Raw genomic sequence first — 18,992 nt, 5'->3', positions numbered from 1 at the left:
GTAGAATTCAAAGAAATGTGAAACAAAAGCAAGAGAAAAATCTGTGAAACCAAGGGTGATTTTTAAAATGGATAAACTTCTAACCAGGCTGATCAGGCAAAAAAAGAGAAGATACAAATTACTGATATCAGGAATTAGGTGATATCACTACATATTCTAAAGATACTAAATGGATAATAATAGAATATTATGAACAACTTTATGTCAATAAATTTGACAAACTTAGATGGAATGACAAATTCCTTGAAAGACACAAACTACAAAAGTTTATTCAAGAAGAAATAGGGGCTGGGCAAGGTGGCTCATTCCTGTAATCCCAGCACTTTGGGAGGGGGGAGAATCACTTGAGCCCACGAGTTTTAGACCAGCCTGGGAAACATGGCGAAACCTCATCTCCAGAAAAATAAATTAACTGGGTGTGGTGGTGCATGTCCATGGTTCCAGCTACTTGAGAGACTGAGGTGGCAGGATCACTTGAGCCTAGGAGGTTGAGACTGCAGTGAGCTGTCATTGTTTCACTGCACTGCAGCCTGGGCAACAGAGCAAGACCCTATCTCAAAAAATCAATCAATCAATCAATCAGTCAGTCAGTCAGTCAATCAAGAAGAAATAGGTAAGCTAAATAACTTCGTGTGTGTTTAAGGAATTGAAATCATAGTTTAAAAATCTAACCACAGAAATATCCAGACTCACGTAATTTCACAGGGAAGTTCTATCAGACGTTTAAGGAAGAAATAATACCGTTTCTGTACAGCCTTTTCCAGAAAATTGAAGAGGAGGATATTTTTTCCCAACTTGTTCTGTAATGTTAGCGTTATCTTGATACCAAAACCAAAGATATTACAAGAAAACTATATCAGTATTCCTCATTAACATATATAAAATTTCACACAAAATTGTAGCAAATAGAATTCAAGAACATATAAAAAGGATGACATATCTTGACCCAAGTGGGGTTTATGTCAGAAATTCAGGATTAATCTATAACTTGAAAATCAATGTAGTTTACCATATTGACAAATAAAAAAAGAAAAACCATATGATCTCAGTAGATACAGAAAAAGTACTTGATAAATTCTAATATCCATTCTATTTTTTTTAAGTTTTTTTTTTTTTTTTGAGACAGATTCTTGCTGTTTCCAGGCTGGAGTGCAGTGGTGCGATCTCGGCTCACTGAAGCCTCTGCCTCCTGGGTTCAAGCGATTCTCCTGCCTCAGCTTTCCTGAGTAGCTGGGATTACAGTCATGTCCCACCATGCCTGGCTAATTTTGTATTTTTAGTAGGGATGGGGTTTCTCTGCATTGGGCAGGCTGGTCTCGAACTCTGACCTCAGGTGATCCACCTGTCTTGGCCTCCCACAATGCTGGGATTACAGGTGTGAGCCACCACCACGCCTGGCTCGTATGCTACAGTTTCTTTATCCATTTGTCTGTTGATGTATAACTTAGGTTGCTAAGTTGAAGCAACTTAGGTTACTTCCAAATCTTGGCTATTGTGAATAGTGCTGCAATAAACATGGGAGTGTCTGTATTTCTTTGATGTACTGATTTCCTTTCTGTTTGGTATGTATCTATCACAGTGGGATTGCTGGATTGTATGGTAGTTCTGTTTTTAATTTTTTGAGGAACCTCTATACTATTCTCCATAGTAACCATACTAATTTACGTTCCCACTAACAGTGTATGAGGGTTCCCTTTTCTCCATATCCTTGCCAGCGTTTGTTATTGCCTGTCTTTTGGACATAAGCCGTTTTAATTGGCGTGAGATGTTTTATCTCATTGTAGTTTTGATCAGATAAATTTTGATGCATTTCTCTGATGATCAGTGATGTTGAGCACCTTTTCATATACCTGTTTGACATTTGTATGTCTTCTTTTGAGAAAAGCGTATTCAGATATTTTGCCTATTTTTAAAACTGGATTATTAGATTTTTCCCTGTAGAGTTGTTTGAGGTCCTTATATGTTCTATTTTATTTTATTTTATTTTATTTTATTTTATTCTTTTCTTTTTTCTTTTTTTTTTTCTTTTCTTTTCTTTTATTTATTTTATATTTTGACAGAATCTTGCTCTGTCACCCAGGCTGGAGTGCAGTGGCGTGATCTCGGCTTGATGCAACCTCCGCCTCCTGGGTTCAAGCAGTTCTCCTGCCTCAGCCTCCCGAGTAGTTGGGACTACAGGTGTGTGCCATCACGCCCAGCTAATTTTTGTATTTTTAGTAGAGACAGGGTTTCACTGTGTTGACCAGGCTGATCTTGAACTCCTGACCTAGGTGATCCACCCGCCTCGGCCTCCCAAAATGCTGTGATTATAGGTGTGAGCCACCATGCTCGAACCATGTTCTGGTTATTAATACCTTGTCAAATGGATAGTTTGCAAATATTTTCTCCCATCTGTAGGTTGTCTCTTCACTTTTTTGTTGTTTCCTTTGCTGTGCAGAAGCATTTTAACTTGATGTGATCCCATTTGCCTATTTTTGGTTTTGTTACCTATGCTTTTGGGGTAGTAATCAAGAAATCCTAGCTGGGCGCGGTGGCTCATGCCTGTAATCCCAGCACTTTGGGAGGCCGAGGTGGGTGGATCATTTGAGGTCAGGAGTTCGAGACCAGCCTGGCCAACACAGTGAAACGCTCTCCATACTAAAAATACAAAAATTAGCCAGGCCTGGCCGGGCGCGGTGGCTCAAGCCTGTAATCCCAGCACTTTGGGAGGCCGAGATGGGCGGATCACGAGGTCAGATCGAGACCATCCTGGCTAACACGGTGAAACCCCGTCTCTACTAAAAAAAAAAACACAAAAAACTAGCCGGGCGCGGTGGCGGGCGCCTGTAGTCCCAGCTACTCCGGAGGCTGAGGCAGGAGAATGGCGGGAACCCGGGAGGCGGAGCTTGCAGTGAGCTGAGATCCGGCCACTGCACTCCAGCCTGGGCGGCAGAGCGAGACTCCGTCTCAAAAAAAAAAAAAAAAAAAAAAAAAAAAAAAATTAGCCAGGCCATGGTGGCCCACACCTGTAATCCCAGCTAATCACAAGGGAGAAGAATCACTTGAGCCAGGGAGGCAGAGGCTGCAGTGAGCCGAGATCACCCTACTGCACTCCATTCTGGACGACAGAGTGAGACCCTGTCTCAAAAAGAAAAAAGAAGGAAATCTTTTCCCGGACCAGTGTCCTGGAGAATATCCCCAGTGTTTTCTTGTAGTAGTTTCATAGTTTGAGGTTTTTGACTGAAGTATTTGTCTTGATTTCATTTTTGTAAATGGTGAGAAATAGGGATTATAGGGATCTAGTTTCCTTCTTCTGCATATAGATATCTAGTTTTCCCAGCAATATTTGTTGAAGAGACTGTCCTTTCCTCAGTGTCTGTTCCTACCACCTTTGTCGAAAATAAGTTCATTGTAGATATATGGATTTATTTCTGGGTTCTCTATTGTGTTCCATTGGTCTATGTGTCTATTTTAATGCTGCTAACATGCTGTTTGGCTACTATGGCACTAGTATAATTTGAAGTCAGATAATGTGATTCTTCCAGTTTTGTTGTTTTTGCTCAGAATAGCTTTGGCTATTCTGGGTCTTTTGAGGCTCCATGTAAATTTTAGGATTTATTTTTCTATTTCTTTGGAAAATATCATTGGTATTTTGATAGGGATTGCATTTAATCTGTAGATTGTGTAGTATGGATTTTTTTTAAAACAATTTTGATTCTTTCAATTCATAAACATGGAATATCTTTGTCTTTTTTCTGGAGACCGGGTCTCATACTATTGTCCAGGCTGGAGTGCAGTGGCATAGTCACGGCTCACTGCAGTCTTGACCATCTAGGCTCACGAGATCTTCCTGCCTCAGTCTCCTTAGTGCCTGAGGACTGCAGATGAATGCCACCAGGCCTGGCTATTTTTTTTTTTTTTTTCTCTTGTAGAGACAACTTTTTGCTATGTTGCCCAGCCTGGTTTTGGACCCATTGGCTCACTGAAGCAGTCTTCCTACCTTGGCCTTCCAACGTGCTGGGATTACATACATGAGACACCATGCCTGGCCTCTTTCCATTTGTGTGTGTGTGTGTGTTCTCTTTAATTTCTTGCATCAGTGATCTATAGTTTTCGTTGTAGCGATTTTTTACTCCTTTGGTTAAGTTTATTAGGTTAACCTTAGGTTAACTTATTAAGTACTTTATTTTATTTGTAGATATTATAAATGGGAGTACTTTTTTCATTTCTTTTTCAGATAGGTCATTGTTGTCATATGGAAATGCTACTGATTTTGTATATGGATTTTATATCCTAAAACTGTAGTGAATTTATTAGTCCTTTTTTTTTTTTTTTTTTTTTGTCTGAGACAAGTCTTGCTCTGTAGCCCAGGCTGGAGTGCAGTGGTGTGATCTCAGCTTACTGCAACCTCCACCTCCTGAGTTCAGGCGATTCTCCCACCTCAGCCACCTGAGTAGTTGGCACTACAGGCGTGCGCCACCAGGCCTGGCTAATTTTTGTATTTGTAGTAGAGACGGGGGTTTTACCACGTTGACAGGGCTGGTCTCGAACTCCTGACCTCAGGTGATCCACCCACCTCAGCCTCCCGAAGTGCTGGGATTATAGGCGTAAGCCTGTGTGCCTGGCCGAATGTATTTTCATAGTTTTAGGTGGAGTTTTTACATTTTTCCAAATATATCATATCTTTTTTTTTTTTTTTTTTCCGAGACAGTCCAGGCTGGAGTGCAGTGGTGCGATCTTGGCTCTCTGCAGCCTCCGCCTCCCAGGTTCACATGATTCTCATGCCTCAGCCTCCCAAGTAGCTGGGACTACAGGTGAGCACTCCCACACCCAGCTAATTTTTGTATTTTTAGTAGAGATGGGGTTTTGCCATATTGGCCAGACTAGTCTTTAATTCCTGGCCTCAAGTGATCCATCTGCCTCGGCCTCCCAGAGTGCTGGGATTACAGGTGTGAGCCATCACTCCTGGCTTCATTTTGTATTTTTTGGTAGAGATGAGGTTTCACCATGTTGGCCAGGCTGGTCTTGAACTCCTGACCTCAAGTGATCCACCTACCTTGGCCTCCCAAAGTGCTGGGATTACAGGCGTGAGCCACCATGCCCGGCCTCATATCATTTGTAAATAAGAGTAATTTGACTAGTTTATTTCCAATTTGGATGCCTTTATTTCTTCGTTATGTAATTGCTATAGCTAGGACTTCTGGTACTATGTTGAATAACAGTATTGAAAGTGGGCATTCTTGCTGTGTTTCATATCTTAGAGGAAGCCTTTTAATGTAATACTAAATGGGGAAAACACTCTGTTATGGCTCTGTTGTATAAAGCACTTTTTGTGTTGAGGTATGTTTCTTCTATAACCAATTTTTTGAGAGTTTTTTTTTTTATCATGAAAGGATACTGAGTTTTATCAAATGCTTTTTCAACATCAATTGAAATGATCATATGGTTTTTGTCTTTTATTCTGTTGATAGGCTGTATCACATTGATTGATTTGTTGTTTTGAAACTGTCCTTGTCTCCGTGGGTGGTATAAATCCCACATGGTCATGTTGAATAATCTTTTTAATGTGTTGTTGAATTCGTTTTTTTTGTTTGTTTGTTTGTTTTGAGACAGAATTTCACTCTCGTCGCCCAAGCTGGAGTGCAGTGGCATGATCTCGGCTCACTGCAACCTCTGCCTGCTGGGTTCAAGCAATTTTCCTGCCTCAGCCTCCCAAGGAGCTGGGATTACAGGTGTGCGCCACCATGCCCTGCTAATTTTTTTGTATTTTTAGTAGAGACAAGGCTTCACCCTGTTGGCCAGGCTGGTCTTGAATTCATTTTGCTAGTGTTTTGTTGAGGAATTTTGCATCAGTGTTCATCAGAGATAGTGGCCTGTAATTTTCTTCCTTTTTTTCTTTTAGATTGTCTTGCTCCTGTCACCCAGGCTGAAGTGCAGTGGCGTGATCTCGGCTCACTGCAACCTCTGCCTCCCTGGTTCAAGCGATTCTCCTGTCTCAGCCTCCTGAGTAGCTGGGGACTACAGGCGCCCACCACCACTAATTAGCCCACCCGGCTAATTTTTTTTTTCTATTTTTAGTAGGAACAGGGTTTCACCATGTTGGCCAGGCTGGTCTTGAACTCCTGACCTCAGGTGATCCACCCGCCTCAGCCTCCCAAAGTGCTGGAGTGCTGGGATTACAGGCATGAGCCACTGCGCCTGGCCAGTTTTCTTTCTTTGATGTGTCTTTGTCTGGTTTTGGTATCACGTTCATACTGGCCTTATAGAATGAGTTTGGAAGTATTCTGTTCTATTTTTTCAGAATAATTTGAGTAGGAATGGTATTAGCTCTTTAAATCTTTGGTAAAATTCAGCAGTGAAGCCATTAGGTCCTGGGCTTTTCTTGGCTTGGAGACTTCTTACTACTGTTTCAGTCTTGTTACTTGCTGTTGGTCTATTCAGGTTTTGGATGTCACTATGGTTTGGGTTTGGTAGGTTGTGTGTTTCTAGGAATTGAGCGGTTTCTTCTAGGTTTCCCAGTTTATTGTTTTTTTTTTTTTTTTTTGAGAGGGAGTCTGGCTCTGTCGCCCAGGCTGGAGTTCAGTGGCCGGATCTCAGCTCACTGCAAGCTCCGCCTCCCGGGTTTACGCCATTCTCCTGCCTCAGCCTCCCGAGTAGCTGGGACTACAGGCGCCCGCCACCTCGCCCGGCTAGTTTTTTTTTGTATTTTTTAGTAGAGATGGGGTTTCACCGTGTTATCCAGGATGGTCTTGATCTCCTGACCTCGTGATCCGCCCGTCTCGGCCTCCCAAAGTGCTGGGATTACAGGCTTGAGCCACCGCGCCCGGCCCCCAGTTTATTGTTATATAGTTGCTCATAGTAGTTCCTTTTTTCTTTTTTTTTTTTTTGAGACAGAGTCTCACCCTGTCATCCAGCAGGCTAGAGTGCAGAGTGCAATGGTGCAATTTCGGCTCACTGCAACCTCCGCCTCCCAGGTTCAAGTGATTCTCCTGCCTCAGCCTCTTCAATAGCTGGGATTACAGGCACCTGCCACCATGCCTGGCTAATTTTTGTATTGTTTTATTTTGTATTTTTAGTGGAGATGGGGTTTCACTATGTTGGCCAGACTTGTCTTGAACTCCTGACCTCAAGTGATCCGCCTGCCTCGACCTCTCAAAGTGCTGAGATTACAGGCATGAGCCACCATGCCTGGCTAGTAGTTTCTAATGATCCTTTGAATTTCTGTGGTATTGCTTGTAATGTCTCTTTTGTTTTCATCTCTGATCTTATTTATTTGAGATTTCTCTCTTTTTTTCTTAGTCTGGCTAAAGGTTTGTCCATTTTGTTTATCTTTTCAAAAAACCAAATTTTTTTTTCCTTTCATCTTTTGTGTGTTTTCTGTTTCAATTTAATTTATTTCTGCCGTGATCTTTTTCTTCTACTAATTTTGGGTTTGGTTTGGTTTTGCTTTTCTAGTTCTTTAAGATTCATTGTTGGGTTGTTTATTTGAAGTTTTTCTACTTTCTTGATGTAGGCACATTTGCTGTAAACTTTCTTCATAGTACAGTTTTTGCCGTATCCTGTAGGTTTTAGTATGTTGTGTTTCCATTTTCATTTGTTTCAAGAAATTTTAAAATTTTCTTTGTTTTTTTTGAGACAAGGTCTCACTGTCTTACCCAGGTTGGAGTGCAGTGGCACAATTATAGCCTACTGCCACCTTGACCTCCTGGGCTCAGGAGATTCTCCCACCTCAGCCTCCTGAGTACCTGGAACTACAGGTTTGTACCACCAGACCTGGCTAACTTACCGCATTTTTTTTTTTTTAGAGATGAGGTTTTACCACGTTGCCCAGGCTGGTCTTGCACTCTGGGGCTCAAGCAGTCTGTTCCCCTTGCTCTCCCAAAATGGCTGGGATTACAGGTGTAAGCCACTGTGCTCGGCCACATTTTTTTTTTTTTTTTTTTTTTTTTGAGATGGAGTTTCACTCTATCACCCAGGCTGGAGTGCAGTGGTATGGCCTCAGCTCACTGCAACCTCTGCCTCCTGGGTTCAAGCGGTTCTCCTACCTCAGCCTCCCAAGTAGCTGGGACTACAGGTGCCTGCCACCACACCTGGCTAATTTTTGTATTTTTAGTAGAGACGGGGTTTCGCTATGTTGGCCAGGCTGGTCTTGAACTCCTGACCTTGTGATCCACCTGCCTCGGCCTCCCAAAGTGCTGGGAATACAGGTGCGAGCCACCGCGCCCAGTCTTAAATTTTAAAATTTTCTTTCTTAATCTCTTCATTGACCCTCTGGTCATTTAGGAACATATTCTTTAATTTCCACGTATTTATGTAGTTCCCAAAGTTCCTCTTGTTACTGATTTTTTTTCATTTTATTTATTTACTTATTTTTATTATACTTTAAGTTCTAGGGCACATGTGCACAACGTGCAGGTTTGTTACATATGTATACATGTGCCATGTTGGTGTGCTGCACCCATTAACTCGTCATTTACATTAGGTATATCTCATAATGCTATTCTTCCCCCCTCCCCCCCACCCCACAACAGGCCCTGGTGTGTGATGTTCCCCACCCTGTGTCCAAGTGATCTCATTGTTCAATTCCCACCTATGAGTGAGAACATGCAGTGTTTGGTTTTCTGTCCTTGTGATAGTTTGCTCAGAATGATGGTTTCCAGCTTCATCCATGTCTCTACAAAGGACTTCAACTCAACCTCTTTTATGGCTGCATAGTATTCCATGGTGTATATGTGCCACATTTTCTTAATCCAGTCTATCATTAATGGACATTTGGATTGGTTCCAAGTCTTAGCTATTGTGAATTGTGCCGCAATAAACATACATGAGCATGTGTCTTTATAGCAGCATGATTTATAATCCTTTGGGTATATACCCATTGCTGGGTCAAACGGTATTTCTAGTTCTAGATCCTTGAGGAATTGCCACACTGTCTTCCACAATGGTTGAACTAGTTTACAGTCCCACCAGCAGTGTAAAAGTGTTCCTATTTCTCCACATCCTCTCCAACACCTGTTGTTTCCTTACTTCTTAATGATTGCTATTCTAACTGGTGTGAGATGGTATCTCATTGTGGTTTTGATTTGCATTTCTTTGATGGCCAGTGATGATGAGCATTTTTTCATGTGTTTGTTGGTTGCATAAATATCTTCTTTTGAGAGGTGTCTGTTCATATCCTTCGGCCACTTTTTGATGGGGTTGTTTGATTTTTTTCTTGTAAATTTGTTTAAGTTTTTTGTCGATTCTGGATATTAGCCCTTTGTCAGATGGGTAGATTGTAAAAATTTTCTCCCATTCTGTAGGTTGCCTGTTCACTCTGCTGGTAGTTTCTTTTGCTGTGCAGAAGCTCTTTAGTTTAATTAGATCCCATTTGTCAATTTTGGCTTTTGTTGCAAAAAAGAGCCCACAATGCCAAGACAATCCTAAGCCAAAAGAACAAAGCTGGAGGCATCACGCTACCTGACTTCAAACTATACTACAAGGCTACAGTAACCAAAACAGCCTGGTACTGGTACCAAAACAGAGCCCTCAGAAATAATACCACACATCTACAACCATCTGATCTTTGACAAACCTGACAAAAACAAGAAATGGGGAAAGGATTCCTTATTTAATAAATGGTGCTGGGAAAACTGCCTAGCCATATGTAGAAAGCTGAAACTGGATCCCTTCCTTATACCTTATACAAAAATTAATTCAAGATGGATTAAAGACTTAAATGTTAGACCTAAAACCATAGAAACCCTAGAAAAAAACCTAGGCAATACCATTCAGGACGTAGGCATGGCCAAGGACTTCATAACTAAAACTGATTTCTTTTTTATCACATTGTGGTCAGAGACCTATTTGACGTACTTTCAATTTTTTAAAAAAAATTTTAAGACTTTTTTTGTGGCCTAATAGATGCTGTGTTCTTGAGGATGTTATATGTGCTGAGGAGAAGAATGTGTATATTCTGCAGCCGTTAGATGAAATATTCTGTAAGTATCTGTTTGGTCCATTTAGTCTATAGTGGAGATTAAGTCAAATGTTTCTTAGTTTTATGTCTGGAAGATCTGTCCAGTGCTGAAAGTGAGATGTTGAGGTTTCCAGCAGTTATTGTACTGGAGTCCATCTCTCTTTAGCTCCAATAATGTTTACTTTATATATCTGGGTTCTCCAGTGTTGGGTGCGTGTGTATTTATAATTGTTATATCTTCTTGTTGAATTGACACCCTTATCATTATCTAATGACATTCTTTGTCTTTTTTTTATGGTTTTTATCTTGAAATCTGTTTTATCTGATACAAGTATAGCTACTCCTGTTCTTTTGGTTTCCATTTGCCTGGAATGTCTTTTTCCATCCCTTTATTTTTTTATTTTATTTACTTTATTTATTTATTTTTGAGACGGAGTTTTGTTCTTGTTACCCAGGCCAGAGTGCAATGGCACAATCTCAGCTCACCGCAACCTCCACCTCCTACATTCACGCAAATCTCCTGCCTCAACCTCCTTAGTAGCTGGGATCACAGGCATGTGCTACCACACCCGGCTAATTTTATATTTTTAGTAGAGACAGGGTTTCTCCATGTTGGTCAGGCTGGTCTCAAACTCCTGACCTCAGGTGATCCGCCCGCCTCAGCCTCCCAAAGTGCTGGGATTACAGGCATGAGCCAGCATGCCCGGTGACCCCTTTATTTTTAGTCTGTGTGTATCTTTCTAGGTGAAGTGTGTTTCTTTTTAAAAATTTTCTATTTAAAGTTTTTTTCTTTTTTCTTTTTTTTTTTTAAGAGACGGGGTCTCACTTTGTCCCCTAGGCTGGAGTGCAGTGGTGTGATCATGGATTACTATGACCAAAACTCTTCAGCTCAGGGGATCTTCCCACCTCAGCTTCCCAAGTAGCTAGGACTACAGACACATGACGCTGCACCTGGCTAATTTTTCTTTATTTTTTATGGAGACAGGGTCTCACCATCTTGCCAAGACTAGTCTCAAATTCCTGGGGTCTAGCAATTCTCCTGCGTCAGCCTCCCAAAGTGCTGAGATTATAGGCATCAGCCACTGTGCCCAACCTGTTTCTTGTAGGCCGCAGATGGTTGAACTGTGCTTGTTTAAATCCGTTCAGCCTCTCTATGTCTTGATTGGAGAATTTAGTCTGTTTACATTCAGTGTCATTATTGATAAGGACTTTCTATTACCATTTTGTTATTTGTTTTCTCATCCTTCCTTCCCTCCCTCCCTCCCTTCCTTCCTTCCTTCCTTCCATCTTCCTATCTTCCTTTATGGGAAACTGATTATTTTCTGGTGGTATGTTTTAATGTCTTGCCTTTTGTTTTCTGTGTGTCTGTTGTAGGCTTTTGGGTGTTTTGTTTTGTTTTGTTTTTCCAGACAGAGTCTTGCTCTGTCACCCAGGCTGGAGTGTAGTGGCATAATCTCAACTCACTGTAGCCTCGACCTCTCCGGCTCAAGCTATCCTTGCAACTCAGCCTCCTGAGTAGCTGGGATCCCAGGTGTGCACCACTATACCTGGCTAATTTTTGTATTTTTTGTAGAGCCGGGGTTTTGCCATGTTGCCCAGGCTGGTCTTGAATTCCTGAACTCAAGCCGTCTGCCTACTCCCACCTCCCAGAGTTCTGGGAGTACAGGCGTGAGCCACTGCACCTGGTTGTAGTTATTATTTTTGATAGGTTCATCTTTTATTCTTCCTATTCAAGATATGAGTAGTTTACACACCAGAATTATGGTGTTAATATTCTGTATTTGTCTATGTATTTGCTATTACCAGGGAGTTTTGTATCTTTAGGTAATTTCTTATTGCTCATTAATGTTCTTTTCTTTCAGATTGAAGAACTCCATTTAGTATTTCTTGTAGGACAGGTCTGGTGTTGACAAAATCCCTCAGCTTTTATTTGTTTGGAAAAGTCTATTTCTCCTTCATGTTTGAAGGATATTTTCAGTGGATATAATATTTTCAGTGGATATACTGAAAATAATAGGATAAAAGTGTTTTTTTTTTCTTCAGTACTTTAAATATGTCATACACTGTCTCCTAGCCTGTAAAGTTTCTGCTGAGAAGTGTGCTGCCAGACACATTGGAGCTCCTTTGTATGCTATGTGTTTTTCTCTTGCTGCTTTTAGAATCCTTTCTTTATTCTTGACCTTTGGGAGTTTGATGGTTAAATGTCCAGAGATAATTTTATTTGAGTTAAATTTCTTTGCTGTTCTATAACCTTTTTGTACTTGAATATTGATATCTTTCTCTAGGTTTAGGAAGTTCTCTGTAGTATATCTCTTTAAATAAACTTGGTACCCACTTCTCTCTCCTCTACCTTTTTGGTAAGGCCCATAACTCTTAGATTTTCCCTTTTGAGGCTATTTTCTAGTTTTTGTAGGTGTGCTTCATTCTTTTTTATTCTTTACTATTTTGTCTCCTCTGACTGTTTTCTCTTTTTTCTTTCTTTCTTTTTTTTTTTTTTTTTTTTGTTGTTTTTTATTTTTTGTTTTGAGGTGGAGTTTTGCTTTTGTCACCGAGGCTGGAGTGCAACGGTGTGATCTCGGTTCACTGCAACCTCCGCCTTCCAGGTTCAAGCAATTCCCCTGCCTAGCCTCCCGAGTAGCTGGAATTATAGGCGCTTGCTACCATGCCTGGCTAATTTGTATTTTTAGTAGAGACAGGGTTTCACCATGTTGGCCAGGCTGGTCTCGAATTCCTGACCTTAGGTGATCTGCCCATCTCGGCCTCCCAAAGTGCTGGGATTACAGGCCTGAGCCACCGTGTCCGGTCCTCTGACTGTATTTTCAAATAGTGTGTCTTCAAGCTCACGATTTCTTTATTCTGCTGAGTCAGTTATGCTATTGAAAGACTCTGATGCATTTTTGTTTATCAGTTGAATTTTTCAGCTCCAGAATTTCTGCTTGATCTTAAAAAATTATTTCAATCTCTTTTTAAAATTTATCTGATAGGATTCTGAATTCCTTCTCTGTATTATCTTGAATTTGAGTGAGCTTCTTCAAAACAGCTATTTTGACTTGTCTGTCCGAAAGGTCACATATCTCTGTCATTCCAGGATTGGTCACTGGTGCCTTATTTAGTTTGTTTGGTGAGGTCATGTTTTCCTGGATGGTCTTGATGCTTGTGATGTTTGTTGATGTCTGGGCATTGAAGAGTTAGGTATTTATGGTAGTCTTACAGTCTGGGCTTGTTTGTACCTATCCTTCTAGAAAAAGCTTTCTAAGTATTCAAAGGTAATTGATTGTTTTGATCTAAGTCCTTGGTCTCTATAGCCATATCTACATTAGGGAGCACCCTAAGCCCAGTAATGCCGTGACTCTTGTAGACTTATAGCTGTATGACCTTAGTGGTCTTGGATAATAGCCAGAATTGCCTGGATTACCAGCACAGTCTCTTGTTCTCTTTCCTTATTTTCCCCCAAACAAATGGCATCTCTCTCCATGCTGAGCTAGCTGCCTGGAGTTGAGGGGAGGAGTGACACAAGCACCCCTGCAACCACCACCACTGGGACTGTGCTGGGTTAGACCTGAAACCAGCACAGTACTGGGTCTTGCCAGTACAGTGTATTGCCTGGCTGCCACTGATGTTATTCAAGTCCCAAGGGCTCTTTATTCAGCGGGTTGTGAATGTAGCTGGCTTGTGTTTTTCCCTTCAGGGTGGAGGGTTCCCTTTTGGCCTAGGATGGGTCTAGAAATGCTGTCCAGAAGCTGGGGCCTGGAGTTGGAAACTTTAGGAATCTACTTGGTGCTTTATTTTACTGTGGATGAGCTCATACCCAAGTTGCAAGACAAAGCAAGGTTTTTCTATTTTGTCCATATGTCGGCATTACATTCTTTTTGATGGGTGAATAATACTCCATTGTATGTTTATATCACATTTTTTTTTATCCATTCATCTCTTGATGGTTACTTGGGTTGTTTTCACCTTTTGGCTATTGCAAATAGTGCTGCTGTGACCAGTGATAAGCATATTTGTCTATTGATCATTTGGGTATCTTTGGTTACCATTTATCTTAACATTGTACTGGCCAGTGCAATAAGGCAAGAAAAAGAAATAAAAGGCAGCTACAGTGGAAGGAAAGAAGAAAAAATTGTCTTTTTTCACAGATACATTATGTGGAAAGTCCGATGGAACCTACAAAATTGCTCTAAACTAATAAGTGATTTTAGCAGGATTGCATTATATAAGATCAATATGTAAAAATCAGTTGTATTTCTATTCATTGCTATTACATAGAAATACAACTAGAAGTTGATATGACTACATACTGATTAGAATGTCTGAATTAAAAAGACTGATCTTACAATGTGTTTAAGAGGATGTAGAACAATTGGAACTCTCAAAGCTGACAAGAGTGAAAAAAATGGTACACTCCCTTTATAAAACTATTTGGCAGTTTTTTAGAACTATATACACCTAATCCAGCCATCCTGTTTTAGGAATTTACCCAAGATAAATGAAAGCATTATGTCCATAAGATTTGTACATGGATATTCATGGCAGCTTTATTTGTGATGGTTTCACATGGGAAATAACTCAAATGTCTATTAATATGGATGAATGGATAAACATTGTGGTATATTCATACAGTAGAATACCACTCAATAATAAAAGGATATAAGCAACAACGTGGATGTATCACAAAATAATTATGATGAGTAAAGAAGCCAGAGAAAAAAGAATACATACTGTATGAGTCTGCTTATTATATAAATTCTAGAAACTTATCTATATTGATAGGAAGCAGATAACTTGTTGCCTGAGGAGGAGAGATAATGAAGGAGGAACAAGAAAATTTTGGTGTCGATGGATATGTTTTCTTTCATTTTTTTTTTTTGAGATGGAATTTTGCTGTTGTCGCCCAGGCTGGAGTGCAGTGGTATGATCTCGGCTCACTGCAACCTCCGCCTCCTGGGTTGAAGCGATTCTCCTGCCTCAGCCTCCCGAGTAGCTGGGATCGCGGGCATGCACCACCACACCTGGCTAGTTTTGTATTTTTAGTAGAGAAGGGATTTCTCCATGTTGGTCAGGCTGGTCTTGAACTCCCAACCTCAGGTGTTCTGCACGCCTCAGCCTTCCGAAGTGCTCGGATTACAGGCATGAGCCACTGTGCCCGACCTGGATATGTTTCACTATCTTGATTGTGGTTTCTGGTAATGGTTTTACTGGTTGTTGTTTCTTACGCTCTATCTGGCATTTTTAGATATAAAATATTTAATGATTCCTAAGCTTACTTATTTTACATAGTGTTTATGGAAAGTTTAATTCTTATAAAGCACAAGAGTTCTAACTGGATTGTTGAGAACTGCTTTAATGATATTTATTACTGTTACCTTAATATTTCTGATCTTAGATCTTGACTAATGATGCGCTCAATTTATTTAAATGTGGAGTTTAGCTCTAAGACTTCTGTAACTTAGAATGATATTTTGAATGATCTGAATATTGTTCATTAAGTACATTTTGCTCAAAGGAAAATATTGTAGTCCAAAGGAAAATATTGTAGTCCACCTCTGACAGTTTAGTATTATTTTTTTGAGATGGAGTCTTGCTCTGTTGCCCAGGCTGGAGTGCAGTGGCGCGATCTCGGCTCACTGCAAACCTCTGCCCACCAGATTCAAGCAATTCTCCTGAGTAGCTGGGATTACAGGCACCCGCCACCACACCTGGCTAATTTTTGTATTTTTAGTAGAGACGAGATTTCACCATGTTAGCCAGGCTGGTGTCGAATTCCTGACCTCAAGTGATCCACCCACCTCGGCCTCCCAAAGTGCTGGGATTATAGGCGTGAGCCACTGGGCCCCGCCTTTTTTTTTTTTTTGGAAACAGAGTCTCACTGTGTCGTCCAGGCCGGAGTGCAGTGGTGCAATTTGGACTCACTGAAACCTCTGCCTTCTAGATTCAAGTGATTCTCATGCCTCAGCCTCCCGAGTAGCTGGGACTAACAGGTGCACACCATCACACCTGGCTAATATTTATTTTTATTTTTATTTATTTTTTGAGATGGAGTTTCTTTCTTTCACCCAGACTGGAGTGAAGTGAGCAGTCTGCACTCACTGCAGCTTCTGCCCCTTGGGTTCAAGTGATTATCCTGCCTCAGCCTCCCGAGTAGCTGGGATTATAGGCACCTTCCACTATGCTCAGCTAATTTTTGTATTTTTGTAGAGATGGGGTTTTGCCATGGTGGCCAGTCTGGTCTCAAACTCCTGACCTCAGGTGATCCACCCACTTCTACCTCCCAGAGTGCTGAGATTATAGGTGTGAGCCACCGTGCCCAGCCCAATTTTTATATTTTTAGTAGAGACAGGGTTTCACCATGTTGGGCAGACTGGTCTCGAACTTAGGACCTCAGGTGATCTGCTTACCTTGTCCCCTCAAAGTGCTAGGATTATAGGCATGAGCCATCGTGCCTGGCCCCAGTTTAATTATTCTTAATAGAATATGAAAAGATTATAGTTGTGTTACAAATGAATTGATGCTGTTAACTTGTACTTTCACTTTTACTAGCTGACAAGATGATAAAAGCAGCCTTCTTCTCAGAAAGACAGTTTGATTATAAATCCAGCTGGGAAGTGTGCTAGTTGATGATTATTAACTCAAGGATATATTAATTTTTGTCAGGATAAAGCATTTTATTTTATTGATATCTTTCCCCTCCCTCTTCTAGGAAATACAGTAGCAGCCATGATGGAAGACAAAGGACCAAGAGTGACAGACTACTTTGTTGTAGCTGGTCTCACTGACACATCTACTCTTTTGGATCAAGAAATAAATCGTTTAGATACTAAGTCAACTGGACCTAAAGCTCCAATTACAGACATTGCCATTATTATCAAATCAGCTGGAGAAACAGTACCTGAAGGTTACACCTGTGTAGAAGCCACTCCATCAGCTCTTCAAGCAAACTTGAACTATGGAAGTCTGAAAAGCCCAGAACTTTTCCTCTGTTATAAGAGAGGGAGAGATAAACCACCCCTTACAGATATTGGGTATGGTGACTTATTTTCTTTGCTATAGTGAAGGAATAAAATTTATTTAAGGGCCATGGAAGTAGGAATTTGAAATCCTTGATAGTTTTATTATTACTGATAGTTTATTATTATTGATAGTTTTATGGTTACTTCAGGATTCATTATAGTAATATATTACATGCCAGTATCCACCCTTATTGAATTTCTCTGCATTGCACTTGAATTGTTAGATCATTTGCTTTCAAAATAATATTGAAATGAAGACATTAGACCTTAAAGTGTCATTTTGTTTCTGTTGTACTTATCAAATAAGATTATTAATTAAACACAATAAAACGAGAAGCTATAATAAATACACTATCATTTTAAGGAGCTGCTTGGGTTATGCAGTGAGTTTTTGTGAAGACCTGTACTTGTTTAACTAAAGAGCAGTCCTATTTTAAATACAATTGTACTGTGTGGCTTTTAATGCTGGGAGGAGGGTGTTTACAGATAAGTGCTATAGTTTTCATGAAGTGTCTAGTATCTAGTCTACCAATGAAGGACATTCTTTTTTGTAAATGCCTACAAAGGTCCACCCTTTCTCCAAATGGCTACCTTGACTCTTCTGTAAAAAGGATGTGCTCTTAGAATACCTATAAAACTTTACCATATATACATGTGATGTATTGGGGTGTTTATTATCATTACCATTACTAAAATATATTATAGATATTTGGGAACATCCTGGCAAGTATTTTAGGATCAGCTTGTCTATTTATACAAAATGTGTAGTAGGAATTTTGATAGAGATTACATTAAACTTTAGATTAATCTGCAGAGTATTGTCATCTTTCCAATATTAAATAATTTAGCTTGTGAACGTGGAATGTTTTCCATTCGTTTAGGTCTTCTTTAATTTCTTTAAGCAACATTGTGTGTTTTTTAACTCTGATTAATTTTATTTTTAGGTATTTTATTCTTTTGGATTCTGTTATAAATAGTGTTGTTTTCTTAATTTTTGGATTGTTTGTTGCTGGTGTATAGAAACAGCTGATTTTTGTGTGCTAATCTTGCACTTTGCAACTTTGCGAATTTATTAGTTCTAATAACTTGTGGGTTCTTTGGGACTTTTAAAATATATATATAAGATCATGTCATCTGCAAATAGAAATGGTTTTACTTCTTCCTTTGCAGTTTGGATACTTTTTGTGTGTGCATGTAATTACTCTGACTAGAACTTTTAATATGTTGAATAGCAGTGGTGAAAGCAGGCATCTTGTCTCATTCCTGATTTTAGTTAAATTTCAGTGAAAGCTTTAGGTCTTTTACTGTTGAGTATGAGGTTAACTAACTTTTCTTTAAATACCATTTATCATGTTGAAGAAATGTTCTTCTAGTCCTAGTTTTCTGAGAGATTTTATCATGAAATTGTGTTAAATTTTATCAGATGCCTTTTGTCAATTGAGATGGTCATGTATTTTTTCTTCCTGTGTTCTCTTATGTATTACATTGATTTTCTTTTGTTGAATCTTTCTTTTGATGTAAGTATGATACCATACCTTAAAAATGATTAGTTCCTTAGTATCATCACATATCCAAATTTTTCTGATTCATGAAGCCTTTTTTTTTTATTTTTATTTTTTATTTATTTTTTATTTTTTTATTTTTATTTTTTTTATTTTTTATTTTTTTGAGACGGAGTCTCGCTCTGTCACCCAGGCTGGAGTGCAGTGGCCGGATCTCAGCTCACTGCAAGCTCCGCCTCCCGGGTTTACGCCATTCTCCTGCCTCAGCCTCCCGAGTAGCTGGGATTACAGGCGTGCACCACTATGCCCGGGTAATTTTTGTATTTTTAGTAGCGGAGATAGGATTTCACCATATTGGCAAGGCTGGTCCTGAACTCCTGACCTTAGGGGATCAGCCTCCCAAAGTGCTGGGGTTACAAGCGTGAGTTACCACACCTGTCCGCTGATTATTCTCTTTATAGTTGTTCAGGTATTAAGGGGTAGCCATTTGACCACCACTTGTTAAGCTCATCTCCCACTATTGTTGCATTAGAGCTGTAGTGA

The 18,992-nt window shown here is 40.0% G+C and overlaps 1 protein-coding gene across 4 annotated transcripts in view; it reads left to right on the top strand.

Moving 5' to 3' along the window:
* Positions 1–18,992, top strand: part of DENND4C (DENN domain containing 4C) — a 147,000-nt gene that overhangs the window by 29,254 nt on the left and 98,754 nt on the right. For 2 of the 4 annotated variants that reach the window (XM_050761312.1, XM_050761309.1), the window contains exon 2: positions 16,638–16,959. In XM_050761312.1, the coding sequence (XP_050617269.1) occupies positions 16,655–16,959 (305 nt within the window). In that variant the 5' untranslated portion in view covers positions 16,638–16,654. Of the gene's footprint in view, positions 1–2,110; positions 2,179–3,911; positions 4,050–9,903; positions 9,960–16,637; positions 16,960–18,992 lie in introns of those variants that run through there. The other 2 variants (XM_050761311.1, XM_050761310.1) reach the window with 2 other exon arrangements.

The sequence above is a fragment of the Macaca thibetana genome, chromosome 15, assembly GCF_024542745.1.
Source record: "Macaca thibetana thibetana isolate TM-01 chromosome 15, ASM2454274v1, whole genome shotgun sequence".
NCBI lineage: Eukaryota > Metazoa > Chordata > Mammalia > Primates > Cercopithecidae > Macaca > Macaca thibetana.
Note: the sequence above shows the minus strand (reverse complement) of the source record. Positions and strands in the feature narration are given on the sequence as shown.